Genomic DNA, 12,279 nt, shown 5'->3' with positions numbered 1-12,279 from the left:
TTTCCCGATTTTGAGTTCTGGGGATGGAGGAGCAGGGGCTGGTGTGTAAATTTTATTTTTTCATTCTTGTGGTCTGAATAACTCCACTGATATCAGTGGGATGATTTTGGGTTCACAGAGGATTTATATTGTGGAATTTGGCCAGGTGTATGCTCTTCGGGAGGCCCTTGAGTCAGGCAGTTTGCTGACCTTCAGGCCCTGCAGCAGGTTTTGTTTGCTCAGGCTTTTGCTGAGTAAGTAGTCTGACTGGGTCGTATGGTGTTTTTTTCTTTTGGGGTGGGGGGCGGTTTTTTCCCCCCTCTTCTTTTTGGCTTGGAGTTCTCTTTTGAGGAGTTAGCTGAACTTAGTTACATTCAGATTTGACTTCTTAAACTACGATGAATGTACCTAGAAACTGACGGGCACATGTCTTACAAATCTAAAATAAAATAAAACACCCTAGTACACCATTTGGAAATAAGATGGTCTTTTTAAGAGACTTACAAAAATGTGCTTGAGTTGACAGACACTCATATCATATCTCATTCTTATGTATGAGTTATGACCATAACTCCCCACACACTGAGAGGATAATAGACCCCATTGAGAATTCCATCACATCAGTTTCAGAACACTAGTCAGAGCCCCCCCCCCCCCCCTTTTTTTTTTTTTTAATATGGAATGTCACTTTAATGATCCACAGATTTCACAAGATTAGTCTACAAACCTCTTACTTGGATACTAAATGGAAGTGACTGAAAGCAAATCTATTTCAGGCAGTCAGTATCCACTCTGAGCCTTATTTATTTTTCAACTCATAGATTCCCGTATCTGTAAATCTATTGTTTTATGTTAATAGTACATAGACAAAGTAATTTTACTATAAATACATACATCAAGGAATTCAACTTTGATTTGCAGTTATAGATTTTTCTGGGACTAACTTCCTCCGGCTCATTTTTATGAATATCACCATTGTCTCCAAAGTGTAGTACAAACTGGATATTTACATTTTTGACTGTTAATATGCTGTTCTTGTATAGTCATAATGAAATCCTTTGAGTTCTTTCTAAAATGGCAGGAGATGGCTGACTATAATGAGCAAACTGTTGTAATATGGAGCCTACAGATTTTTCAGAGTTACACTGGATTCATGGACTCAAACAATAGCATGAAAAAAAATGAGTGAAAACAATGTTATGGACTGAAGAAAAGCTATAGAAAGAGAGAAAAGGCAGAGTGGAAAGATGGTTCACTTTTATTTTGTGAAATATATGTTGCAAATTTAATTGTGGTGTGTGTAATATATGCATGTAGTATTACACACATACTCAATGTCAAGAATAACAGTAAGGTTTGGAGCATTCTTGACAATTAAGATTAGATGATTTTAGGGTACTAAGGACTTCCAGGTGTCCTAAAGGTCGTCTTATGTTGTTTTTTCTTATGGATATACCCATGATGGCACTATTTAAAAATGCAATAAGAATGAAAAAGTTATTTTGTGAAACTTGAGCCCCAAATTATAACTAAATTTTCTGCTTGGAAGTAGTTTATTTTCTGAGCATGAGTGTCAGTTCCCCTTCAACAAAAAATTCTGAAAAGCAAAGTCTATATATGTCATATTCAGAGCATTGAACTAGCACATGGGAATGTGACAGTGAAGTGATTATTCTGTTATCTTTTTTCAAACAGACAGAAATGTTCCAAAAATAAAAATACTTAAAAATCCTAAGATTTTGGCCAAATGTTGGTTATCATTTTACTCTTCAGAGTAACACAAATATTCACTGTGTGTACAAATTGATAACCCGCTTTCTTGTTCTCAGTACATTTGTACGCAATCAGGAAAACTGACATTTTAATCAAGCTTTCCCCAGGGCATTGTAACTTGTCTAGCAAGGAGGAAAAAAAATTACATCACTGCATTTTGAAATGTTGAATTGGGAGACTGAGAGTGAGAAAATAATCCCTGAAAACACGCGTTAATGCTTCAGTGTAACATTTGAAACAAAAAGCAGTAATAGTGTGCATATGGAAAAAGCTAGCATCATGTACATTTTTAAAAGTGGCTTCTAAATTATTGTTCAGTATCTCAGTGATAGCCACTACTGGTTATGGTTTCTTGAAAATACTTTTGAGTGACAACTGTACTTATTGATCATTATTTTAATGGCAGGTTATCCTTCCCACTGTACTTGGATCCATTCTTCCTCCTCAGTTAGGAGACACCCTGCTCTCTGTGTGAGCAGTTGGTTATTGACAATTAAGTCGTGCATGTGAAACATTTTCAATATTTACATGAATAAACAAAAATCTATTGCGTATGAAAATAATAGTGGAAACTTAAAATTATAATGAATGCTAAAATCTATTTTTGCAACAATTTTGAAATGTCATAGCTTTCATATACTAAGTTGAGTCAACAGACAAAGGAACGTGTTTAAGAATGCAAATGCTCCTCACTAAAGCATCAGAACTGTTTTAAAAAACAAAAACAAAAAAATTAAACATGGGAAACCATTTATAAATCATAACCGCTATTGCTCCCAGGAGAGCATCTGCAAGTATATTGTCCTTGCGCTATAGATGATTATATTTATATAGCGAGAAAAGTATGGTTAATAATTATTAATAGTTTAGCTATTGTCTGACCAAATTATCGTGCCTGGCATTGTACCCTGAAAACTGCCAAAACCCATCTTTGGTGGATTGTCAGAGGAAGCAGTTTCCACAAAAAGTGATGGCCATTTGCTGATAAAGTTCTGGAAAGTACCTTGTAAGGAACTCTGACAGAGCTGCTCAGCTGATCTTTACTACTGGGACAGAATATAGACTGATAGGTCAAGAGAGTTGTTTGTATATCTTAAAGATTTTATTTTATACTCCAGGGGGAATTTTGCACCAAAAAATTAAAAATTCTGCACTCAATATTTTAAAATGTTGCATATTTTATTTGTCAAAATAACAATATAGGCTTGCAAGTTTCAATTATTTTGGTAATTTATTTCAGAATACCTGTCAGCAAGTATGTCTGTAATAATACATACAACAAAAAAGATCCAGGAAATGTTTTTTGGACAAATAGGCATATTAATAAAGAACTTTGAAAAATAATTCATTTAAAATACAATACATAAACATATTTCCCGCCCCCCTCAGAAGCAGTGCAAAGGCTTGGGAGAGTCAGGGGTAATAGACAACTAGAGGGAGCGGGAAGTTGAATGAACTTGGAGGGTTATTGTGTGTGGGTGAGAAGTATGGAACAGGTTTTTATTTGGGGTGGGGGGGCGAGGGATTGTTAAGGAGCCTCCCCCATGCAGACCGTGGCTGACCCCTAGCCTCTCTGTCAGGCACATCTGCCCCTGTCTCCATGTGTCCCTGCACCCCCTCCCCCAGTCCTCATGTGGCCCTGCAACTCCACTCCCAATCAGTCCCCACCCCAGTCTGTCCCCCAGTAGCCTTTCTGAACCCCAGTCTGTGATCCCCCAGTAGCCCAATGTGCCCCACGCTGTCCATCCCCCCCATGTCCTGTGCCTCCTGACCTGGCCCCACAGGCAGGGCACTATGAGGAATGCAGCTTCTTCTCTTCCCAGTGAGCTCTGTGTTCTAGTGCCACAGCATCCCCTGGTGGGCAAAAAGCATAACTGCAACACCTTTCCAGCAGAATTTATTTTCTGCAGAGGAAAAAAAAATTCTGTGTGGCACATAGATTCATAGATATTAAGGTCAGAAGGGACCATCATGATCATCTAGTCTGACCTCCTGCACAACACAGACCACAGAATCTTACCCACCCACTCCTGTGAAAAACCTCTCACCTATGTCTGAGCTACTGAAGTCCTCAAATCGTGGTTCAAGGACTTCAAGGAGCAGAGAATTCTCCAGCAAGTGCCCCATGCTACAGAGGAAGGCGAAAAACCTCCAGGGCCTCTTCCAATCTGCCCTGGAGGAAAATTCCTTCCCAACCCCAAATATGGCAATCAGCTAAACCCTGATCATATGGGCAAGATTCACCAGCTAGATATCCAGAAAAGAATTTTCTGTAATAACTCAGATCCCACCCCATCACATACTGGTTCTGACCAGGTTATGCACTTGCATGGCACATGGATTCTGCACTTGTGCAGTGGCTCAGAATTCCACCAAGAGTCAAAATTTTAAATATTAAAAGAAAATGAAGGATCTGTGTATGTTCTTTTTAGTTGGTTTAGTTTAGCTGGTTCTTTGGATCTAACAGGGTCTTCAAATTCCTGCAACAAATTGTGATGTAGACTTTTTTGGGGGTATATTTACCGCTTAAAACAGAGGTGGGCAAACTATGGCCCGTGGGCCACATCCGGCCCGCGGAACCCTCCTGCCTGGCCCCTGAGCCTCCTGGCCTGGGAGGCTAGCCCCTGGCCCCTCCCCTGCTGTTCCTCCTCCCCCGCAGCCTCAGTACGCCATGCTGCTGGTGTAGTGTATTAAACTGCTCCACGTAGGAATGTGCTACTGGTAGCAGTTATGGAGAGCAATTTACTACACTACACTGGCACAACGCTCTGGGTCCGGTGTTCTGTGCGGCCTGGTAAGGGAGCGGGGGGGTTGGATAGAGGCCAGGGGAGTTCGGGGTGGTGGTCAGGGGGCGGGGGTGTGGATGGGGTCGGGATGGTCAGAGGGTGGGGAACGGGGAGGGTTGAATGGGGGCAGTCAGGAAGGAGGGGGGGTTGGATGAGGCGGTGGGGAGCAGTCAGGGAACGGGGGGGGGGATTGGATGGGGCAGGAGTCTGGGGGGGGGGCGTCAGGGAGCAAGAAGCAAGGGGGGAGGCAGATGGGGGGGGCACAGCCTCCCCTAACCGGCTCTCCATACTATTTCCAAAACCCAATGTGGTTCTCGGGCCAAAAAGTTTGCCCTCCACCCCCGGCTTAAACAGATACATTAAAATGTGTTAGACAACACAGGGGTATGTCTACACTGCAGTGTAAGCCTAGCGTTTGAACTCAGGCTCAAGCCTAATTCCCTTTTGTCTACACACACATCGTGCTGAACCTAGGTCCCAGGACTCCACAGGGGTGGAGAGTCTGAGCCTGAATCAAGTCAGGATCCACAATTCGAGGCCTACTGCTTTTCAGGTAGACACCGCCCCACTGGACCCATACTCTGGGAGTCCTGCAAAAGTATTCCACACTCCCACAGGCTGACTTTCTTTGTCCTCTGGACAGTCAAGTTTTCTCATGCTGCATCACGAAGAAAGGGCTAGAGCGGCCACATTTTGGAAGGGCTCTAGAAAGTCTGGGATGGGTGGTTGGACTTGGAGCTGCATAATGCAATGTCGATGCTGGAACCCTAGGTTGGGCTCAATGGTTCAACAGTTCCTAGCTGGGGGTGGCAAATTATTCTGGACCCTCAAGCCATAGGTTAACAAAACCAGGGTCTGCTATTTCAAGTTCTATGATCACTGGGCTAACGTTGCAGTGTAGACATACCCACAGTGGTTAAAACCTGCAGGGCCCTGTCTGTGCTACAGCTCTCCATTGTTGCGGCCAGTGCTTGAGTTGCACCATTGTTGAACTGCAAGTCCTACATTTGGCAGTTAAGATAAATCCATTAAGTGTGAGATAACTCACAAGGAAATATGCAGTAGTTCTGGATTTAATTTGATTTTATTAAATTGTTACCTTTCTTTTAAAAATTTAATGTAAATGGCCCTCTCCCGTTTTGATCAGATGTACTGTTGACAGCTTACCCCAAGATAAATGCACCAGGATACAGTAGGAGTTAAAATCTTAACAAAACCTCTCATTGTTCCATAACCTTTTTAACTTTTTTCCCTTCCCCTGACAGGAAATGACCTAGAGGCCTTACAAATACATTTGTGCATTCTTGCTGCAGACTCTACAATTGAAGGCAAACTCAATCTGGAAGCACCACTTATTAATGTTATATTGGAAACAACTACCTCATCGTACAGAAGGAAAAGAGAAGGCTTGCAATAATAAACACTCTAGTTCTTAATAAGTTGTACTTGCAAAGTCTTCTGAAAACAAAACAGATTTTTTTTTTCAGTATTAAGAAGAGACACTACAAACAAACTGATTTGACAGACTGGATCTGTCAAGACATGGAAGATCTTTGATCTGCTGACATAAGGACTTTGTTTTTCAAGGAAAGAGTCTCTGCACTGCTTTTACAATCGCTGTTGATCGGTGGTTTTGTTCCACTCTTCCTGGTATTACTAGTTGGAAAGCTCCATTAAGGTATTACTCCTAAAAGATGATTTACGTTTTATGAACTTTTACGTCAGGGGTCAACAAGTGCGGGCAAGGAAATTATAGGAGTTGACTTTCTTCCCTTCATAGTGCATCTTATGTACAGAGTGGAATACTAAACGAGATAATTTTTTTTGAGATACTTCAGTTTGCTTTTTGAGTTCACTTTGTAACTGCAGCAGGGCTGCACTGAACACTGAAAATACTAAGTCAGCAAATCTGCTGCCTTTTTCACTGCTGATACAGATTATACAGACGCCTGCCCTTTTGAAATGCCTTTTATGAAACATATGTACACGGTCCTCTACTGTTACTATACATAACTACATTTCTGAGGAAGGAATTTGACAACTGATTGCTAATCCAAGGAATTTTTGAACAACTACTCACTTATGTATTGCTGTAGTGCACAGGAAAGTAAAATGGACTATAAGAGGCGCTTTTTGCTTGGCGGGTCCAAGCAAAAAGTGCAGCAACACCAGCAGTATCAAATGCCTGAGCTAGGCAGGACCCTGAGCGCACCGTTGGCATCCACTACCCCGGCTTCCCCTTTGGTCTCCTCAGCTGCTGCAGGCAGCTGCAACCACCCTGTGTCCCATACTACTCCAATTGCAGACATCCAGCAGGGAATCTCCAAATATCTGGATGCACTCAATGTGTTTTGCCGTGCGAGCACTTTCCTTACAGACCTTTTCAGCAGTGTATTTAGGAACTCACACTATTCAAAGGCAGCTATGCAATTGAAAGACGTGCAGGAACATGTCATGGAAGCAGCGAGTCGGCTCACGGCAGCAATAAAACCAGAAATAGCAAAAATGCTGATGGAGCTGAGTGCTGGAGCTGCAAACTTCAAAGATCAAAAGGAATTCAGCCTACAGGACATTGAGGTAAGTTACCATAGGTTATGATATTTTGCATGTGAAGTTCCCTGACCCCTTCTTTATTGTACTTATCATTGTAAGATCGGCCCCATCACCACTGTACCAAAGGTGTACCGCCTTCTGCTTTTTACGTTTCCTGAGAATTCTTTCCAAAATAAAAAGGAGGAAATTTATAAATGTTTTTATTTTCAAAATTTCAGAGGAGGAAAATATGGTAAAGAGATTTGCAGTGCATAATTTTGTGATACATTAAATTACATATTGAATATTTTTTCCTGTGCAAGGTAAAATCATTTTTAAAAAAATTGCAATACATGTATAAGATATTTATCAGCTAGAAAAAGTAAACTTTGTCTCTTCAGTTACACTGATTTTGAGCTGTACGAGAACCATGTTGAAGTCATTTGTTAAGAAAATATACTACTGTATGGTTTATTTCCCCAGTATCATTGTTCTGTCAGAAGTAACAAATTGTGCTTTATTCATGGAGAACATGACTTTTGACAGACTGTTCACATGCATGACTTTTAGTGTGTTTGTATGTGAATGATCACTCAGTTACTGAAAAGTTTTTAAGGGACATCAATGACATACAGATATGTTTGTTTATTATTTAGTTTTGAATAGTAAAGGTCTCTATACAAGTCTCTTGGCTTCCTAATATGTAATCAGTAATATAACAAAAATCCCAGCAGCCTATAAAATAATTCAAACAGGAACTCAGCCAGCCAGCCACCTAGAAAAAAATTGCTTCTGCTCCCTTCGTCTCTTCGGGAAGCATACCCATAATCTTTTCCAAAAACAGCATGAAAAAAGTAAAAAGATTTTTAAAATAAGCTACAGATCGGAATTCTGTCATTAAATGGAAATTTTTTTTTGTGATTTAAGAAAATATTTAACTGTACAGGGTGACTTAACTTAAAGCATTATGTATTTTTAAACCAACCATCAGTAAAATGAATCCTATAAAGGAGAAAAGTGTGAACTAGTATTTCTAATGACATAATCTCAGAGAGACAGTACCGTATAAATTACATTGTATTTTATTTACTGCTTCTTATTGACGTGGACTGTTGGTAAGAGTGTGAAAAGGGATTATTTTTCATAGTTACTTGGTTTAAATTATAATATATACACATTAGTCTATAGCAACTGTAATCTGAACTAATTTAAGAGAAAATTCTGGTCATTGGCATATTGAAAAAAAAGTATTTAAACTTTGTAGTCTTTGTGAGACCTATCCGTATGTGCTCTGTAGTGTTCTCAGTGGTGGCAGATGACAGAACAAGAAGCAATGGTCTCAAGTACAGTGTGGGAGGCCTATGTTGGATATTAGGAAAAACTATTTCACTAGGAGGGTGGTGAAGCACTGGAATGGGCTCCCTAGGTGGAATCTCCATCCTTACAGGTTTTTAAGGCCCAGTTTGAGAAAGCCCTGTCTGGGATGATTTAGTTCGGGTTGGTCCTGCTTTGAGTAGAGGGTTGGACTAGATGACCTCCTGAGATCTCTTCCAACCCTAATCTTCTATAAATCTATATTATTGTTAGTATTTATGAGCTGCCTATTGTAGTATTTGGATTCACCAGCTTCGGCTAGAAAGAAAAATTAGTGCTTGTATGATGTTTGTATTACAAAACATGTACATCACGTTGGTACAAATTGCATACAAAAGGTTAGGGTTAGTGTCTCTCTAATCTTAACATACAAATTTTGAATTTTATTTTATGCTTGAACTAATTTCATTATAGTCATTGTCTAGGACAGCAGTTCTCAAAATGTGTGTCACGGCCCCGTTTTAATGGGATCACCAGGGCTGGTGTTAGACTCGCTGGGGCTCCAGGCTGAAGCCGAAGCCCAAGCAAATCCAGGGCCGGCATTAGACTTGCGGCGGCTTAGGCTGCAGCTTCAAGGCTGAAGCCCTTGGGCTGTGGCTTCAGCCGCATGTGGGGGGGGGTGGTCGTAGTAATTTTTGTTGTCAGAAGGGAGTTTCAGTGCAATGATGTTTGAGAACCATTGGTCTAGGAGATCTTTAATGACTCAGACGTCAAATAATTTTGTGAGTTACATTGTACTATACACTGTCTTTTCAAGTAGCCTTCTGTAGGTACACTTTAGGAGATGAAGCAGTTAATAGTAAAGCTAATTGATCTGAGAAATTTGGCTTATAATATTCCAGCAAACTTCCATTGTTACTGTGGTTTATATACTTTATTGTACAATCTGATTGGTTTACTATACATTTGTCATATAAATGATTTTCATGTACTCTGATTTTCTTGCCACACACAGTAGAACACACTGCTGCACATGTTTGTCTAGTGTTTTCCACAATCTTATGTTCTGCTGTACTCTTTGAGGAATAGTATTGTGATCGTGAAATTAAAGACTATCTCAATGCTTATGCAAAATAGGGCAAGTTTTCTAAAAGAAAAAAATAGAGGAACTTCACTCTCCCAGACTTTGAAGCTCTGTTGTCCTGCAAAAAATTGGCAACAAAACGTGAAAATTCCAATCTACAATTCCAGATGCTACCTGAACAACCTGTCATACAGACTTTAGAAGTCACTTGGGGAGAATCCCCTTTTTGTGAGCCTCAGTCTCTGCAATGTTTCTGAATTGTACTAAAGCGGGACTCCCTCTTGTTCACCTTGCACAGTGCCCATCAACTCTTAGCTCTTTGTACCTTACAAGGTCTTCAGAGGTTTGGCTTGGGCTTCAGCCCCATGTCACCTGCATTAAACTATTAGGTAGCTAAATTAGCACTCAGGCCCTAGGCAGTGCTGTCTTCATTAGCTACACTAGTCACAAATTTAGTGAGAAGATGTGCAGAACACTATTTTCAAATGTTTATAACTCAGTCAAATCAAACCACTTTTTACCGGAACACTCATATACCACAAGCCAAACTGAACTAGAGCCATACCAAATTTAAACTCTCTATAAAGACCCCTTTAAACATTAAAGTTGTCATATTTTTAAAATTGCAAGAATTTTTGCTTAATGTGACAGGTGTTCCATGCTGCTTTTGCTCAATATGGGTTGAGTTGGTTTTGCTCAAACTTTAATTTTTTAAAAATTACCCCCTCAGGCCTAGAGAGAAAATGGAAAATTCTAGTGTGGAAAGGTAAAAGTTTCCTGAAAGTATGTGCAGGATTTGAAACCCCACTCTTTTGTTCACCCAGGGGGAGTAGAAAAACTGGATGAGCTAGCTGCCTGAGTCCAGCTGAGGATTCACTAGCTCAGTTTTTAGAGGGAAAGGGGAAAGAGAGGAGCAGAGCATGACAGGCACCATTTCCTTCAAGGGTGGGAGAGTGGTGCACAGTATTTGAGGATACTGCTTTTCCTGAATATAAGGGAGTAGCAAACAGCAGAACAGTCCACCCATGTGGAAGCAGGGCTGGCCTTACCGTGAGGCGAACTGAGGCAGCCACCGCAGGTGCCAGACTGTCGGGGGGTGCCACCAGGACCCAGAGTGTAGAAAATTGTGTATGCTACTGGTGCATATGTATTCTCTCTGCTCTAGATGCACAGAGGTGGTGGAGTGCTATGCTGGAGGAAGGAGGGCACAAGAGACATTACAGGCAGGCAGGAGGAAAGGTGAGAGGGAATAACAGAAAGCAGCAGGAGCTGAAGGGAGAGAGAGGAGGAGGAGCCTCTTATGTACCTCTCTAGCACCCCCAGGAGCCTGGACTGATTAACACCAGCTTCTCAGGGAGCTTCCTGTTTCCTGCTGCTTCCCTGAACCCACTTGAGGAGAACAGGCAGTCAACTGAAGTAGTAGGAGCCAGTTAGGCCCTTAAGACGCTGATATGCTCCCTCACTCAGGCCCTGCTACCAGCCTGCTTATTTGTCCCCTTCAACTGAGTGTTGAGAGCCACTATAGCTGGCACAGAACAGCAGTCGTGAGAGAAAGAAGAAAACATCCGTCTGGGGCAGCATTCAGAAAAAGAAAGAAATCAAAGGAAACTTTTCTATCTAAGCAGGAAGGAGCTCTCCTGAGATACATAGACACAATTGTTCACGGTGAGCCTTCCGGCCCCCGTGAGGATATGAGTTGTGAGGAGATGCCTGATCTTCCAGTTAGTCAGAGTGCAGGTGACCTGGCGGCTACTGCAGCATCCATATCTCCATCTCAAATGGATGTAACCATGCAAATTCCTGAAGAAAAGTGCAGATCAGAGAAGAGTACGGTGGAAGCGCAAGAAACAGCTGCTGCTGAGTTTAGTTCCTTAAGTCTAGATGATCCATGACAGTGGACCCACTTGAGCAGTAGGCTGAGGGACTTCCTTGTACTGCATGGGCAACAGCAAGTGAAAAACTTTGTGTTCCCCAAAGACAATGAAAGTAGAAGTTTCCATCCAACACATTACTGGCATGAAATCCCCAATGGTGACAAAGTGGAGAGGCCATGGCTTTATGTACTCAAAAACCTAGAATGCTGAATACCGTTTTTGTTGCAAACTCTTCCAGTCTAATGCTCCAGCCACACTGGGTTCTTTGGGAACAAAGGACTGGAAAAATCTGGCTAGAAATCTGGCATGCCAAGAGAAGGCAGCAAATCACCAGAGAGCATTCCAGGTGGAAAAAGCTTGAGATGAGACTAAGGTTAAAGGCCACCACAGATGATCAGCATCAAGAGGAGATTGCATCAGAGTCTCTTTACTGGCAAAATGTTCTGAAAAGGCTCATTGCTTGCTACCCAAAACCTAGCACTGCGTGGCACTTCAGATCAGCTGTATGTGCCAAACAATGGAAACATCCTTAAAATTGTGGGGCTGATGGCTGAGAGTGATGCTGTACTCCAGGAGCATCTAAGAAGAGTCACCACCCCAAAAATGTACACGTACCACTACCTTGGAAAAACAATTTAAAATGAGATCATACAGTTACTGGCAACAAAAGTCAAACAGAAGATTGTGGCAGATCTGAAGTCAGCAAGATATTACTCTGTTATTCTGGACTGCACACCTGACCTCAGCTGTACGGAACAAATTACTTTAATGGTGCCTTTTGTAACAACAACAGAACCCAGTGAAAATGTCCCTGCAATGGTGACTGTCGGAGAGTATTTTCTAGAATTTATTGACATTGATGATCCTACAGGAGCTGGTATGACAAATGTGCTTCTTAAAAAGCTGGAGGATACGGGAATTGCGATAGCTGACATGA

General features: G+C 41.5%; 1 protein-coding gene across 2 annotated transcripts in view; it reads left to right on the top strand.

The window, feature by feature from the left end:
• Positions 1–12,279, top strand: part of GARRE1 (granule associated Rac and RHOG effector 1) — a 105,678-nt gene that overhangs the window by 41,165 nt on the left and 52,234 nt on the right. The window contains exon 2 of one of the 2 annotated variants that reach the window (XM_084644902.1): positions 5,804–7,115. The exons of the other annotated variant lie outside the window; for it this stretch is intronic. Coding sequence (XP_084501028.1) covers positions 6,621–7,115 — 495 coding nt within the window. The 5' untranslated portion in view covers positions 5,804–6,620. The remainder of the gene's footprint in view (positions 1–5,803; positions 7,116–12,279) is intronic. 2 annotated transcript variants of the gene reach the window in all.

This window comes from Lepidochelys olivacea (genome assembly GCF_965140295.1).
Source record: "Lepidochelys olivacea isolate rLepOli2 genome assembly, chromosome: 12".
NCBI lineage: Eukaryota > Metazoa > Chordata > Testudines > Cheloniidae > Lepidochelys > Lepidochelys olivacea.
The sequence above is the reverse complement of the archived record's forward strand: the minus strand, read 5'-3'. Positions and strand labels throughout refer to the sequence as shown.